The sequence below is a fragment of the Poecilia latipinna genome, unplaced genomic scaffold (genome assembly GCF_001443285.1).
Source record: "Poecilia latipinna isolate Pla-1442-1.1 unplaced genomic scaffold, P_latipinna-1.0 Scaffold90, whole genome shotgun sequence".
NCBI classification, from domain to species: Eukaryota; Metazoa; Chordata; class Actinopteri; order Cyprinodontiformes; family Poeciliidae; genus Poecilia; species Poecilia latipinna.
Window position 1 is genome coordinate 535396 of NW_015112706.1, and position 14754 is coordinate 550149.

Consider the following 14754-nt stretch of genomic DNA (forward strand, 5'->3'; position numbering starts at 1 on the left):
AAGCACCTGTTAATTTTTGTAGAACTTATTTTGATAAAAAGTAAATTCAGTCATGTTGAAATGAGCTAACTTGTTTGATTTTAGTTTCCTTTAATGAGTTGTGTTTTTGTTTTGTTGTTAGGAGAGGGAGGAGCTTTTCCTTCGTGCCCTCTGTCTGTGCCACACAGTTCAGGTGAAAGAGTCTACAAAGCAGAGGCAAGACCAGAATGACCAGTTTGACCAGATTGACCAGATTGACCAAGTCGATGGCTTAGGGCTCGATCACGGGTTTCTGGACCCGCCACAGAAGGAAATGGGCTTCATAGCTTCCTCGCCCGATGAGATTGCTCTGGTTAAAGGAGCCATGAGGTAAAAAAAGATGAGAGCTTTGTTGCTGTTACAACATGTTTTCCTTCCCCCTAATTTTGCTTTAATATGCTGAATCTGAACAGTCAGCTTCTTAAATAATGAGGTTTTGTGACTATTTACTGTCAAGTCAGCAGTCTCTCACACACGATTCACTAGGACAATAATATGTCTGCATTGAGAAACTCTTGAATGATGTTGTGTAATATTTATATTTTCTAACATACTGAATTTTGAGTGTTCAGTAGTTTTAGGACTTGGTCATCAAATTTAGCCCAAAGTAAAGCACAAATCACACAAATGCATGACTAAGAAATGTCGCATGTTCAGTCATTTGTCTCCATCTGCAGGTACGGCTTCACGTTTCTGGGCCTTGAAAGTAAAAACATGAAAATTCTTAACAGGAATAAAGATGTTGAAACGTAAGTCAGTAACATTTGGATTGTCATAATTGATTTTTGTGTATTCTTTTTTAAACTTAATTTCAATTTTGTGTTACTTGAAGGTATGAACTACTTCATGTGTTAAACTTTGACCCTGTGAGAAGGCGGATGAGTGTAATGGTCAGATCCAAAACAGGTGAGCTGAAGACTTTAACTTACTGCATTTTTATTTGATTTACTGTCGATTTTCAACATTCACCTTGTCTAATTGTTTATGTTTGTGTCCAGGTGACATATTGCTTTTCTGCAAGGGGGCAGATTCTTCTATTTTCCCTCAAGTCAGACAGGAGGAGGTGGAGAGGATACGCATGCATGTGGAACGCAACGCAACCGTGAGTGAAAAACAAACTGTTGTAGCTTCTTCACCAAACAGTCTCAAGGTTTTCTGTGGTAACATTTTTTTCTCTCTCTGTCCAGGAGGGCTATCGCACATTGTGTGTAGCTTACAAACATCTCAGCGCACAGGAGTACGCCAGGGCAGACGCAGACTTGAGAGAAGCTAGACTGGCTCTCCAGGACAGAGAGGAGAAGCTAATGGCTGTTTACAACCGAGTGGAGACTGATATGATTTTAATAGGAGCTACAGCTGTGGAAGATCAGTGGGTGCTAACTCCACATACTGTAGTCAAACTCTGTTTTAAAATGCAAAAGATCAGATTTTACTTTAAAAGGTTTTACAAGTTACAAATGACCTCATTTAAAATCTAAAGCTTTCCTAAGTGCCTTTCTTTTGTCTTACAGTTAGGAGTTCCTTCTGTTAAATTTTCTGTAGCTTGTGCCCCATCTTACACTGCCACCATGTGGTTATGTACTGCTTCACAATCTTAAGATTTCAAAATGCTAAAACAAATTGTTGGTTTTATATGTTAAATATTTTCATTGTTAGTAAAACAAAACTTCCAAAAATATTGTGATTAATCAATTTAGCTCAACTTGTTGGGCACAATTAACATAAATTTTCTTCCTTTTTTGTGTTTTACTTAGCAAAGTGTTCTCATTCTCCTCGAATGCGTCTCTTTCTACCCAACAGGCTTCAGGACGAGGCGGCACAGACCATGGAGGCTCTGCAGGGAGCAGGCATGAAGGTTTGGGTTCTGACAGGGGATAAGATGGAGACGGCCAAGTCCACCTGCTACGCTTGTGGACTGTTTAAGAAAAACACGGAACTGCTGGAGCTGACGCTGCGCACTCTTGAGGATGGAGGGAGGAGTCGGGAGGAGAGGCTGCATGATCTGTTACTTGAGTACCATAAGAAAGCTGTTCAAGATGCCCCACCTGTGAAATTAGGAATTACCAGGTTGGTATCTTACCATTATACAATAATAACCCCTATTCTGTGCCTTGCAAGAAACACTGAACGACCTTAAACGTTTTCACATTTTGTCTCATTACAACCACAAAATTCAGTGTTTTATGGAGGTTTTGTGTGATAGACCAACACAAATCTGCAAAGTGGAAGGAAAATGATTCGTAGTTCTTAAATGTTCTGCAAATAAACATCTCAAAAGTGAAATTATACCCTGAGTCACTAATACAGTTACAGCTATACATGTTTTAAGACAGCTGCGCACATCTAGAGACTAACAATTTTCCCCATTTTTATTTGCAAAACAGCTCAAGCTCAGATTGGATGGAAAGTGCTTGTGAAAATCAAATTTTGCCATAAATTCTCACTTTGATACATCTTCTCATCAATGCTGAACAGGAAAAAACTAGCAACCCTTTGAATATTATGTTTGTGGAGCAACAAAATGTGAAGAAGTTGGCTTGTGTAATGCTATTAAAAGGTTTTTGTATCAGAAGTTGTAACTCATTCCTTATTTTCCTGCTGTTTGCTGCAGGAGTTGGTCTGTAGCCGGACATGATTACGGTTTCATCATCGATGGAGCTTCTTTGTCGATGGTTCTCAGCTCCTCCTCTGAACCAAACTCCAGAAGATACAAGAACCTGTTTCTGCAGATCTGTCAGAACTGCACGTCTGTTCTCTGCTGCCGCATGGCCCCTCTGCAGAAAGCCCAGGTCAGATCCGGTTATTTCAGTGAACTGGATTTATCACTTTAACAGCAAACGCTTAGCAACATACAGCTCTCTGTTTTACTCCCATCTGTAGATTGTTAAACTGGTGAAGAACTCCAAAGGCAACCCAATTACTCTTTCCATTGGTGATGGAGCAAATGACGTTAGCATGATCTTGGAAGCTCATGTTGGCATTGGTAAGAAATCAGTGTAAATGTGGGGAACTGCTATCATTTGGTACAGGTTATGTTTTGACCCTCGGTATATTTTCGTTTTTGTTTGGCCCTGGTGTTCCAGGTATTAAGGGTAAAGAGGGTCGGCAGGCAGTAAAGAACAGTGATTATGCTATCCCCAAACTCAAGCACCTCAAGAAACTTTTGTTGGCTCATGGACATCTTTACTACGTTCGCATTGCACACCTGGTGCAGTACTTCTTTTACAAGGTAACCAAAACTGATTTTGCCTTTTTAATGTTCCAATGCCTTGCTGCATTCATATTCAAAACTTACATTGATCAGCTACTGTTTGCGAGACGTTTTCCAGAAATAACAAAACAACAAACTTTTGAGTTAAAATTAAACTACTCATAACTTTGAACAACTTTTTCTTATTTTTTTCTACAGAATCTTTGCTTCATCTTACCTCAGTTTTTGTACCAGTTCTTCTGTGGCTATTCCCAGCAAGTGAGTTTTTCCTTAGCGACAATGAGGTTTGAAAATGTTGTGATCACTAAAGATGACTGAGCCCATTTCCCTTAAATTATCCCAACCCCTCTGGTCCTGTGACCTTTGACCTCTGTTGAAATAATCTCAACCCTGGTGATGTTTGTGCAATCAAACTATTATAAAGGTATAACAAGAATTTTGTTATGGATATACCACAGGGAACCTGCAGTGGTGTGAAAAAATATTTGCACTCTTACAGACTTATTCTGTTTTTATTTCTTTTTGTCACTCTGATAACCAGATTTTAATATAAAAGAAAAAAAACAGAGAAATCTAAAGCTGCAATTTTTAAATCATTTTTAATTGAGGGGAAAAAAAAACTGTCCAAACTAACAGTGGAGCATTTTCGACCATGTCTTGTTGGTGAGTTTTAGATCATTTAGACCAAAACCCAAGTGTGCTTGATCTTAAGGCAACATGATGGATGTTTTCCAATAACGTATATCAATTGAGGGAAGTCTTTCAGGCCCTGCAGAAGCAAATCATACCAAGACCATCACACTGCCACCACTATGCTTTACTATTAATGTGTGGTTGATTTTTTTTTTCTCAAATTATGTTTTCATGTAGTTGGAAACGTTGGTTTAGATTTTTTTCCCTTCCAAACAACATAATCACATATATTTACTGAGATATCACTGATTCCAAGTGCTGAAAATGCAAAAATGAAAGTCTGTAAAGCTTCAAACACTTTTTCATGCCTCTGCTATTCTTTCTTTTGACCCACAAACAGATCTAAGTTCCTGAAAGTAATATTTATGCTTCCTCAGATGGCTTCCTTTTAAGACATATAGGTGTTTTTGAGTTTTTTTCTACTCCTTCATATTAATCCCCAGTCACCCCACCCCTTCTCCTCCTCCCTCCGTCCTGCCCCTCCTACCCTTCCTCCTGCTCCGTCCTCCCCAGCCCCTGTACGATGCAGCCTATCTGACGATGTACAACATCTGCTTCACCTCTATGCCCATCCTGGCTTACAGCCTTTTGGAGCAGCACATTTGCATTGAGGTTCTTTTGGAACACTCCACCCTCTACAGGTAACTTAGTGGTATTGCGCCTTTTGAAAAGTGCAGGTCTTGTTAGAGGTTTTTATGTGCTCATTATTTTCAAAGTGATTTGGGGTTTTGAACTATCAGTTACTGATGTATTTTGCGAATAGACTGTAAAATTAAACAATCAACCTTTAACAATTTTCCCATATCCATTATACTGACATAAGTATGCCTAATTACTGGGTTTATTAACGATTTAATAAATCGTTAATAAGTGTATTTATCTTTGCATAAATGAATGTATTTCTCGTAACCATGAAGTGAACTTTATTGAAGTTTGGTTCACATTTAAAAGTGTTTTCCATGCCAGGAAACCAACCAATTTAAATTAACTCTCCCAGTTCTCCCAGTAAGAGTAGTTAAATATCTAACCACAACTATGATGATGATGACTGCAGAAGTTATATGGTTGCCATAGGACATTTCAGATGATGTAGGAGTGCATCAGCCTTTATGTATAATTTTGACAGTGGATGTGAGAAAATACACCAAAGATTCAAACTTGTCCACCCAGTTCTTTTTGTTTTAAATGTATTCATTTCATACTGAAAAAAAAACAAACAATCAAATTCAACATTCAAATTTGATATTCATAATACAAGGCGGATTCATGTTGGGGTAGTAGATCCGGTATAGGAGGGGAGGGCTGGGAGGGATTTCTGTTGTGTGTGTCTTCGTCAGCTTTTTTGTGGTTTATGTAAAAAATAATAAAAAGACCTTGATCAAAAAAAAAAAAAAAATTGATATTCATGCAGATGAATGCTTGTAAACCTTTGGCTAGAACTTTACGTTTAGCCTCTGTAAAATAAAAGTTCGGTTTTGGCCCATCAGCTCCACTTTTATAGCGCTTTTAATAAAAAGCAATTAGAAAGATATATTTAAAAGTATTTAAAAGCTATTTAATTAACTCTAAACAACATACCCTGACTCACTGTTGTAAATTTCTATAAAGTTACTGTATGATTTTTTTTTCTACCTTTCAATTCATTTCAGAGACATTGCTAAGAATGCAATGTTGCGGTGGAAGCTATTCCTTTATTGGACTGCGCTTGGAATCTTCCACGGATTAGTCTTCTTCTTTGGTGTTCGGTTTTTGTTCAGTAACCCAGCTCTGCAGGACAACGGCCAGGTTTGATTTCACTCAGCTACTGAACAGAAATGAGACAAAATGATCGATTGGTCTCCGTCTCCTCACCACGTCCTGTTTGTCTTTTTTGTATCCAGGTTTTTGGAAACTGGTCATATGGAACGATTGTGTTCACTGTCCTCGTCTTCACTGTAACGCTAAAGGTAAATGTCTTCCCTGTTCTAAGCTTTAGCACAAACAGGAGACTAAAAGTCCAGTAAAATTAGGATTTTAAACATGTTTTTTGTGTAGTTTTTAATGATCTTCTCTTATTTTTTACAGCTGGCTCTGGACACACGGCATTGGACATGGATCAACCACTTTGTAATATGGGGCTCCCTGGCTTTTTATGTGTTTTTCAGCTTCTTCTGGGGAGGAATCATATGGTCAGAAAATTCACACAAAAGTTTGTTGCAGCCGACCTTTTGTCAGCTTTCAGAAACGGATAATGTGACCAGAAGTGCGTATTCTCCAGCAGGCCTTTCCTGAAGCACCAGCGTTTGTACTTTGTGTTCGCCAACATGCTGAGCTCTGTGTCAGCGTGGCTCGTCATCATCTTGCTCATCATTCTCAGTCTACTGCCAGAGATCCTGCTTGTGGTGCTCCGCAAGCCCCGTGGACCCCACGCTCGACAGGTAACGCTGAACTGCACGTACACACACACAGACTTTTATTTTCTGTGTACTTTCAACGCTCACTTTAGCAAATGAATTTGCTTCCTCGGGGCTATGTTGGTAAATTTTCAAGTTGAGTCGTTTGGAATACCTTTTAAAGGATGGTTGACTAGATTTATGGCTTACATTTACAGCTAATGCTAAGTTTCAGGTAGCTGTCATGACTAGCGATCTCTAAAGTCTATGCGTAACACAATACAGAACTTACCTGCAGTTTTAAAACTTAAGATGGAAAACCAAGAGAGCTATTCCTCTGCTGATGTAATATTTTGGTAGCTGACATCTACTGATGTTTTATAACCACCTGCTGCACACATTCAATTAATCTATTTCAACGTTTAGCGCTGTGTTTATACATGAGTTCATTAGGCTCAAATTTTTTTAGACTTTTTGCACATTTATTAAGATCAGACTTCAGACTTGAAATCTCTGATAGTTTTCCATTTCTCGATTTTTCAATATAACAAAATCAAGGATGAAAAACTGTTTGTATCTCTAGATTAATATATTTTTAGATTGCATAATTTATCTTTGAAATATGTGCAGAATGTACCCATGAACTTAAGGGGTTAGTGTGTGTGTTTTTTTTTTTTTTTTCAAAGTGGTGTTCTGTGAAATTATTGACAGTAATAACTGTGTTTGTTGAAAAAATAGTGACTTCCTACATTTGAGTCTGGAAAATTGTGTAATTTTGAATTTGTTGGAAATTCTGTAGGAGGTAAAGCATTATCAAAATTTTGTGACCTTCAAAATGCAGAGAAGAGTCACTCATACTAATTGATTGAACTGACCACAAATCTTTCCAGTTTCCATCCCATCAGCCTTATGTTTGCACTGGAATAACAGGCTACATTTGCTGGTGTCTTTGGGGTATTTTATCATTTTTACTCTTGTAAACCATCATTGAAAATGTAAGATTTGCTTGATTTGTAGTTCTGTCACATTTATGATTAACTGATTTCCTTCCAGTCTAGTTTTCAAGTTCTTGGTTCTCCTATTGACTTCTTTTTACTTTCCAATATGACTTCTCTGTGCTGTCACACGTTCTTACCTGTCACCTTCCTATTTTTCCTTCTCTTCCTCTCTGTACTTTCCTCCCTAAAGATGAAGCATCGCCTTCCGTCCTCGGGGACTTCTACTATCTTCATGCTGTCTCAGACAGCTAGCACTCACAGCTTCTCATGGAGCGACTGAGGTCTCCTGTTTTCTCTCTGTTAAACTTTATTCTCGTTCTGAGGATTTTCTGTTTGCTTGGAAACTTGCTTGTTTCCTTCTCACTGTGTCCTCCCTCTCCCACTGTCTCCTTCCTTACATAAATTTATTCAAGCTGGCGCCCTATAGATTTTGATCCTGGTCCCACTCTGTTGGACAGTTTAATTATGGAGTCAATGCTTGGAAGCCTCTGTTTTAAACATTGACTCAACTGGCTTAATCTAGTTATAATTTATTAAATTGGGAGGAGTGGTGTGCTGCCAGCTCTTCCTGCAGTGTGGAGTAGGACAGGGAGTCTGTGCTGAGCGTGCAGTCAGTCTTTCATCCTCGTCTGTCCAGTTTTATTATTCAGTGTCTCCTCCCAGCTGCCTTGCTGCTCCAATGCCTGCTGCCTCTGCATGTCCCGTCGGGTGACTGCAGCACCTCAAAGCACCCAAACGCAACTGCATGAGGCACGAGTCCACAACCTCATCCTGGATCCTCAACCCACAGCCCACAGCTTTTTCTGTGTTCAGTCTCATAAATCTTGTTTTGAGAAATATCCAAGTATATGAACAAATACACTATAAAAAAAATTGTTTAACTGAAGGTTTTTATTTTTTGCCAAGAGTTGTCTAGAAAGACACATGGACTAACTTTTTATTGCCCATTTGTCTACTTTTAGTCTCTTGTGAATGTATATGTTTGTGTGTATGTGTGTAAGTGTGCTGGAGGAAGGAGAATACGGAGAAAGAGAAGCATGTTTGTGCTTGGCGGAGTAGTGAAGTCAACGGTGTGTTCTGCCTCACCCTTCTAGAAAAAGTCGAGTGCGGGGGACCCCCAGTCTCCCCAGTCTCCAGCCAGGCCCCTGCTCACCAGAACCTTTTCAGATGAATCCAATACTGTCATTTAAACAGGTACCAGCCCACTTTTAGGTCATTCAACTTAATCAGGGACTCACGCTTGATTTTAAACCCCTCTAAGTTCTAATAAGGTAATCAAAACCCCAATGGCCTATAAATCATATTTAATAATGAACAAGTGTTTTTCTTCTTGTCTGTGTTGTCTAAGCTGGATTAGGCTGGCTGAAGAGAGGCACTTATTACATTTCTGTCATTCTGGACCAAAACTTTTGTATGATATGGTTAAATAATTCATGCATTTCATCTATGATTGCAAACTTGGGTTCACATTTTTGCACAGACACATGCTCCTTTCAGCCTTCCTTTTGATGCAAAGCTTAAATTTCCATTTGCTTGTGCTTCTGATGTCTCCATCTTTATTTACTTTCTTCCAGTCAGTTGTTTTCCTGAGTTGGAGTTCGAGGTGTCCTTCTTTTTCCTTCCTATCTCATGGTGTCAAACCACAGGGCTGGTCACTGCACCGCTCCACTTTCCAACATTCTTGTACCACTTGCAATGTTGCCTTTTGTTTCTTTGGGTTAGGTCATCTCTGTTATTCACCGTCTGCTTATTTGTTTGGTAAATAATGCATGCATTTGTGCTTGTTGTCCTTGGGTTTGGTGCATGGAGTTACTCTGATTCAAACTTAGTCTAAATGTTGCTGAATTATGGGCTGCAGACATCCAAATGACAAAGAAACAAACATGGATAAAACTTCTGAAAACTCCTTCGTCCCTCAATGTGTTTTTATGGCCCTGCTAAAGGATTTATACCAGCTGAAGTTTTTTACATCTTGTCTTTTTACAGTCACAAACTTTAAAGTATTTAAAGATTGTATGTAACACAAAGATAAACATGATTACACAATAGAAGGAAACCCTTTTTTTAAAATTATACCAATAAAAATCTGAAACTTGTATTAAGCTAATATATTTGCCCCCCTTTACTCTGGTACCTCTAAGTGAAATCTACTTCAGCCAATTACCGTTAGGATTCAGCTGTTCTGTGACGTCTTCAGAGGTTTGTTAGAGGACATTGATGAACACCAGGCAGGGCAGGAATAAAGCTGTGGAGTATGTTGAGAGATGCTCATGTTATGAGACGGCATCCCAAACTTAGATAGATGTGATAGACACGTAATCAATATTAGTAGATAATACATTTGATATAATGTTCAAAAATTTCACTAAGTTCCGACCCAGAGCCACAAAGCATTCTGGGGGATGTAGGCATAGGAAAGCTTCTCACAGCCAACTGAGCAAGGTTGGTGGCATCAACTCACTCTCTCTCTTTGGTTACCTAGCAACTCACTCACTCTTTGGTTACCTAGCAACAACCGGTTGAGTAACTTGCGCCACAGCTGTTCAAGGTTTCGCCTCCGTGTTTCCTAACTGTGTAAAAATGTTAAAACAACAGCGTGGAGTGAAGGGAGAAAATGAGTGCAACAGCTAGAGAGGAAAGTGGATAAAACATTGAATAGATTACGTCACCTGTTTGGCAGTGTTGGAGATATTTAAAACAAAAACTAATCAATAATCATTGATATCGACTGATGATGTGAAACCCTTATATCGTGAAACGTTTCTCAGTTATATCTAATGTCCAAAACAATGTGTGATTTTTCCAACCTCATCACAGTTCAGCAGCTAATCTGAGTTGGTCTATTACATAAAATCACAGTAATTTACAAAGAAGATTGTAGATGTTAAAAAGACAAAATGCAAAAAACAAATTCAGTAAATAACCTACCAGGACATTGTACCTTTAGATACCTGTCTGTCCCCTGAACATAATGCTAAGGAGACTGGTCCCACTTCAACGCCACTGTTCACCAGTGTCCCTGGCTGCCCAGCAGTAGCACACAGCTTCCTGTAAGAATGTTTGACTTTTAACCTGGTTTTTATTCTCCCTGTAGCTGGCAGAGGGTGGCCTCCTACAAGCTTCCAGGTAAACCTCAACGGCAGCACTAACTCTGTGTCGTGATCTGCCTGCTGGGCTTCAATAGATCAGCTGACATGAGGGGAAAATGGGATGATTTTCTTTACTAATGCGCGTCAGCTGTCGGTGGTGGCGATGCTGTAATCACTGTAGCTTTCTTCGTCGTTGTTTTGTAGCCACTCACTGCTGATTCTGTGGTGTTTTAAGCCTTGCTACATGGTTCAATTTTCTCCTGTCGCCTCCAGCTCCTGATTGAAAGCACAAAGTAAAAGTCTGTCGTCTTGTGTTGTTTCCAGATCGCTGCTGTCACACCACTTTCCTACAAGCACCTGAAGGAGCGCGAGTAAGAGGCAGCCTGGACACGGCACTGAAATCCTCCTCGTTTTGATTTTCTTTCATAATGAAAGCAACTTCAAAGGGTGGAGAAATATGAAAAGATGAAACAAGAGATCAAGATGAAGAGGATGAAAAAGATCATAGAAATTTAAAGACTTGAGGGAGAAGTTGAAATTGTTTTTGAAGTCTTTTGACTTCCGTTCCTTTTTTTGTTTTTTTGTTTTGCCCAGTGCATGCCTGCAGAGCAGTGCTCTTCTATATTTTATAAAAATAACTCCGATGATGGGCATGAGTCTTCTTCCTTTTCCTTTTTTGATATTTGCTTACAAATAAACGCTGCCTTGCCAGTAGCTAAGTACAACTACTTTGATCCATTAAGCAGTTGTAATATCCACTCCAAGAATGGTACATCTGCATGAAGGCTAAAAAAAACAAACAAAAAAAAAACACTTCTCTGATATTTAGTCACTGTGTTTTGCAAATCTTTTTATTTAAACTTAATCGCTGCACTTGTATTTTTGCAATATTTTTTTTTCCTTTTCTTTAATTATTTTAATATTTAATTAAATATTCACACCTTCCAATCCAAATCATTCCAGGTAAAACATTACTAAATGTGATATCCGTGCAGCTGAAAGCAGCACACAGACTGTTAGTGTAGTTTTAGCTTATTTCTTTGATTTTTGTGGATAAAGAGGATATCTGTTTCAAATGATAACTTATAAGAAAGGTCAAATATTATTACTCAGCCCAAAAAGTGTGTCTGTGTGAGATTGAGCAATAGATTTAAGACTCAAAGCACGCGCCAGCTATGAAACGTTACTTGGCGCGTGAGCTGAAATCTTCCAGCCTCAAAGATAAGTTAATAGGTTCCAGTAGGAGATAAGAAAATTAATATATGTGCTGTAACGTGCAAAGCTTAGACATGTGTGTTAACATCTGCTCAAAGCCAAAACGACGAACGTAGTGCAATCAGGTTGGGCCTTTATGGTGACAGGCCTGTGTGCATATCGTGTGGTTGTGTTGTACAGAAGTGCATACATGTGTTGGATGAAGATAGCCACCCATGCCTGCGTGTAAAGAAGCGCAGGTGTACTTGAACTTCATTGATTCGGGTCAGTTTGACATTTTCTGCACTATTAGAGAAACTGGTTTCTTTGTTATGAATCTGGTCAGTTATAATCGAACCACATGCATACGGTATCCGTTAGATAAGAAAACATCACATAGCCAATAATCATCTGTACACAACAATAAGAAATTTATAATCATTAGTGTTTATATTTTGTCTCTTCGGATGAGTTTAGGTTTGAAAGTGTTTGAGCAGAATCAGCACAGCTTAAAGTCACTGTGAGGTGCTGATAGCGTGAACTGTTCACATTTCCTCCTTTAACTTTTAATCTGTAGTTCTTTATACATTCCATCCAAACATAACATGATTTCAGACACTTTGATACTCTTTTTCTAATATCTTTTACTTTCTCTCATCATATTAAATCTACTTGCCATATTTATTATTATTAAGTGTAATTTTACTCACTGAGGTTATATTTTTATTACATGTATCTTTTTATTATTCAGAGAATGTTAAGCTTTGTACCAGTGGAGCTCATGTGTTGATGTCCGGCTCTAAATCGAGACAGTATCAGTCCCATTCAGCAGTCTGTGTTGTCTGTAAAGACCAGGCAGCCCCTTCCCAATACGCTCCCCAACTCCCCAGATCAATATCCAGTTCTGTTTATCTTCCTATGTAAAGTACAGTCCTGGCCATAGGTTTACATACGCTCACTGTGACTTAATGTGATGTTAATTTGAAGCTTTAAAGATAGTGGTGGGTGTTATATCGGATATTGTGAATTATATAGAATATATATAGATATTTTGTGGCACTACTGTGATAGCGATAAGCATTATGATTAAAATAAAAACTATTTATTACGCATTTTTTTGGGTAACTATAATATTCTTGAAAAATATTCCCATTTTCATCAGGCTTCTTCAGGACACCACTTACTTAAAAAGTTTCATTTATAACTGTAGAGTGCACATTTAATCTTTTTTTTTAAATTAACTCCCTTATATTCATTGATGCTCTCTTGGAACAAACAGTGGAGAAAATAGCAAAACATAACATCAATAACATTTCCGAACATGCCATCAGTTTTCTTTAGTTTTTCATTTACGATAAATCATCATTTTCATCAAAAGAAATTTTTCAATATTAATGCCCACCGCTGTTTATAAAGTGAATTTATATGACTTGTTTTTCGTCCAAAATGGAAGGATGCTAAAGCATGTAAGGTAATTTTCAGGAAACAGAAATTGGAAATTGTGTAGATAAGTTGAAATGTATTCAAACCTCCTCACTAATGTGTTTATTCTATCAAGCCCCACCTAAATAATATTCTCTTTGTTTTCATCAAAGATAATATTATTTAGCCACATGCATTTCATTAAAATTCATTGGGTTCCCGTCACATGTCCTTCTTTAAGATTAGTTCTTAGGTTTTCGATGGGACTGAGGTGAGGCTCATTCAGGATGTTTGTAGTTAACCTTCCAGGACTAGTTTTGATGTGTTTGGGGTCAATTCAAGATAAATGTCTTGCTGATCATGTTACACATCACATAACATTGACAAGATGAATCTGTTATTTTTATGTTACTTTTACTTTATGTTTATATGCATATTGTTGCATGTATATTTATGTATTGGTTTCCTTTACCCTGTTAAGAGTGCAACATGTATTTTCTTCTATTTATATGGCTAAAAATAAATCAATAATTGAAATAAGAGAAGGGACACAGTGCAAGAAAACAAGGAACAGCGGCAGAGAGTATGCTAAAAGAGAAAAAAGTGATAAAATAATATAATTATACTACCAATGGCTAAGAAGCTTTTAAACCTGAGAAATCAACTATCAAGCCTGGTGGTGGCAGCATCATGCTGTGGGATTGTTTCACTGCCAGTATTACTGGTAGGAATCATGAAGGAAGGAGAACGCGTCTAAATGTTTCTCCTCAAATCGACAGCTTTCAGCTTTGTTCGAACTGAACATTTTTACAGAACAATCCCAAACAACAATCATCAAAACTGGTTTTGGAAAGGACTAAAGAGGATTCTGGAATATTTAATCATATTCAAAATGTTAGAAATGTGGTGTCTGTACCAGGAAATCAACCAATTTAAATGTCCAGTTCTGATTTGATAAATGTTCACATATCCAATTGAAATGACACCAGAAGGTTGTAAAAACTCAGAGAAGCTAAAACACATTTAACCAAATATTAGTGGGGCTCTGTGGATACTTCTGGCAATATTGATTAGAAATTCGCCCTTCAAAGCCCAAAGTTATTAACTTTCTTGCAGATGAAGTGTGTATGTAAACTTTTAACCAGAACTGTAACACTTATGTAAAATTGATTATGATTTGTGTCCCAGCTCTTGTCGTTGTGTGTTTTTCTTGCTTAAATCTTTAGATTGTTACTCACTATAACAAGAGATTTGGAATGGAAAATCTTAAGCCGTCGCTGAAAATACAGGAAGTAAAAGGTCACATTGGATGGGGCTGCCTGCTTTAACAAATGAGAAACCTTTAAATAACTTCAGAAATGCTATTTTCAGAGCTTAAATATGTTTGAATCTAATATTTTGCCTGTTAAAAATGAATGGATTGTATTTTTAATGCAACTTTTTTCCAGGCACTTTTTTAAAGAAAAAAAAATGAAATAAGAAAAAAAAGAAAAGAGAGAGAGTAAGAGGCTCTGTGGGTGTCTGTCTGTCTGTGGAGGTGGACACTTTCAGGCACCTCAGGCAGGGATTCCTTGCCGCCTCCGGCCTTTTGAGTCTCCAGCTTCACCACTCCAAACCTCCGAGCTGAATGTACCTCTTTGAAATATCAAAAATAACTCAAGATTTTCTGTAATAAAGCTGAAAGTTTTAAAGAAACGGCCTTCTTTTGTGACTTATTATGGTAGAAGGTGTGTCAGCAGTTTGTGTCTAGTGCAAAG

General features: G+C 38.0%; 1 protein-coding gene across 6 annotated transcripts in view; it reads left to right on the forward strand.

Annotated features, from left to right (window-relative positions):
• Positions 1 to 14689, forward strand: part of atp11c (ATPase phospholipid transporting 11C (ATP11C blood group)) — a 54210-nt gene extending 39521 nt beyond the window's left edge. For 2 of the 6 annotated variants that reach the window (XM_015023918.1, XM_015023942.1), the window contains exons 14-31: positions 122 to 348; positions 696 to 767; positions 851 to 924; positions 1017 to 1120; positions 1206 to 1387; positions 1819 to 2085; positions 2630 to 2807; positions 2899 to 3001; positions 3102 to 3247; positions 3428 to 3487; positions 4436 to 4563; positions 5572 to 5707; positions 5803 to 5868; positions 5987 to 6090; positions 6183 to 6339; positions 8387 to 8486; positions 10387 to 10418; positions 10706 to 10752. In XM_015023918.1, coding sequence (XP_014879404.1) covers positions 122 to 348; positions 696 to 767; positions 851 to 924; positions 1017 to 1120; positions 1206 to 1387; positions 1819 to 2085; positions 2630 to 2807; positions 2899 to 3001; positions 3102 to 3247; positions 3428 to 3487; positions 4436 to 4563; positions 5572 to 5707; positions 5803 to 5868; positions 5987 to 6090; positions 6183 to 6339; positions 8387 to 8482 — 2100 coding nt within the window. In that variant the 3' untranslated portion in view covers positions 8483 to 8486; positions 10387 to 10418; positions 10706 to 10752. Of the gene's footprint in view, positions 1 to 121; positions 349 to 695; positions 768 to 850; positions 925 to 1016; positions 1121 to 1205; positions 1388 to 1818; positions 2086 to 2629; positions 2808 to 2898; positions 3002 to 3101; positions 3248 to 3427; positions 3488 to 4435; positions 4564 to 5571; positions 5708 to 5802; positions 5869 to 5986; positions 6091 to 6182; positions 6340 to 7482; positions 7574 to 8386; positions 8487 to 10386; positions 10419 to 10705 lie in introns of all 6 variants that reach the window. The other 4 variants (XM_015023934.1, XM_015023926.1, XM_015023947.1 and 1 more) reach the window with 4 other exon arrangements.
• Positions 14690 to 14754: the final 65 nt, after the last annotated feature.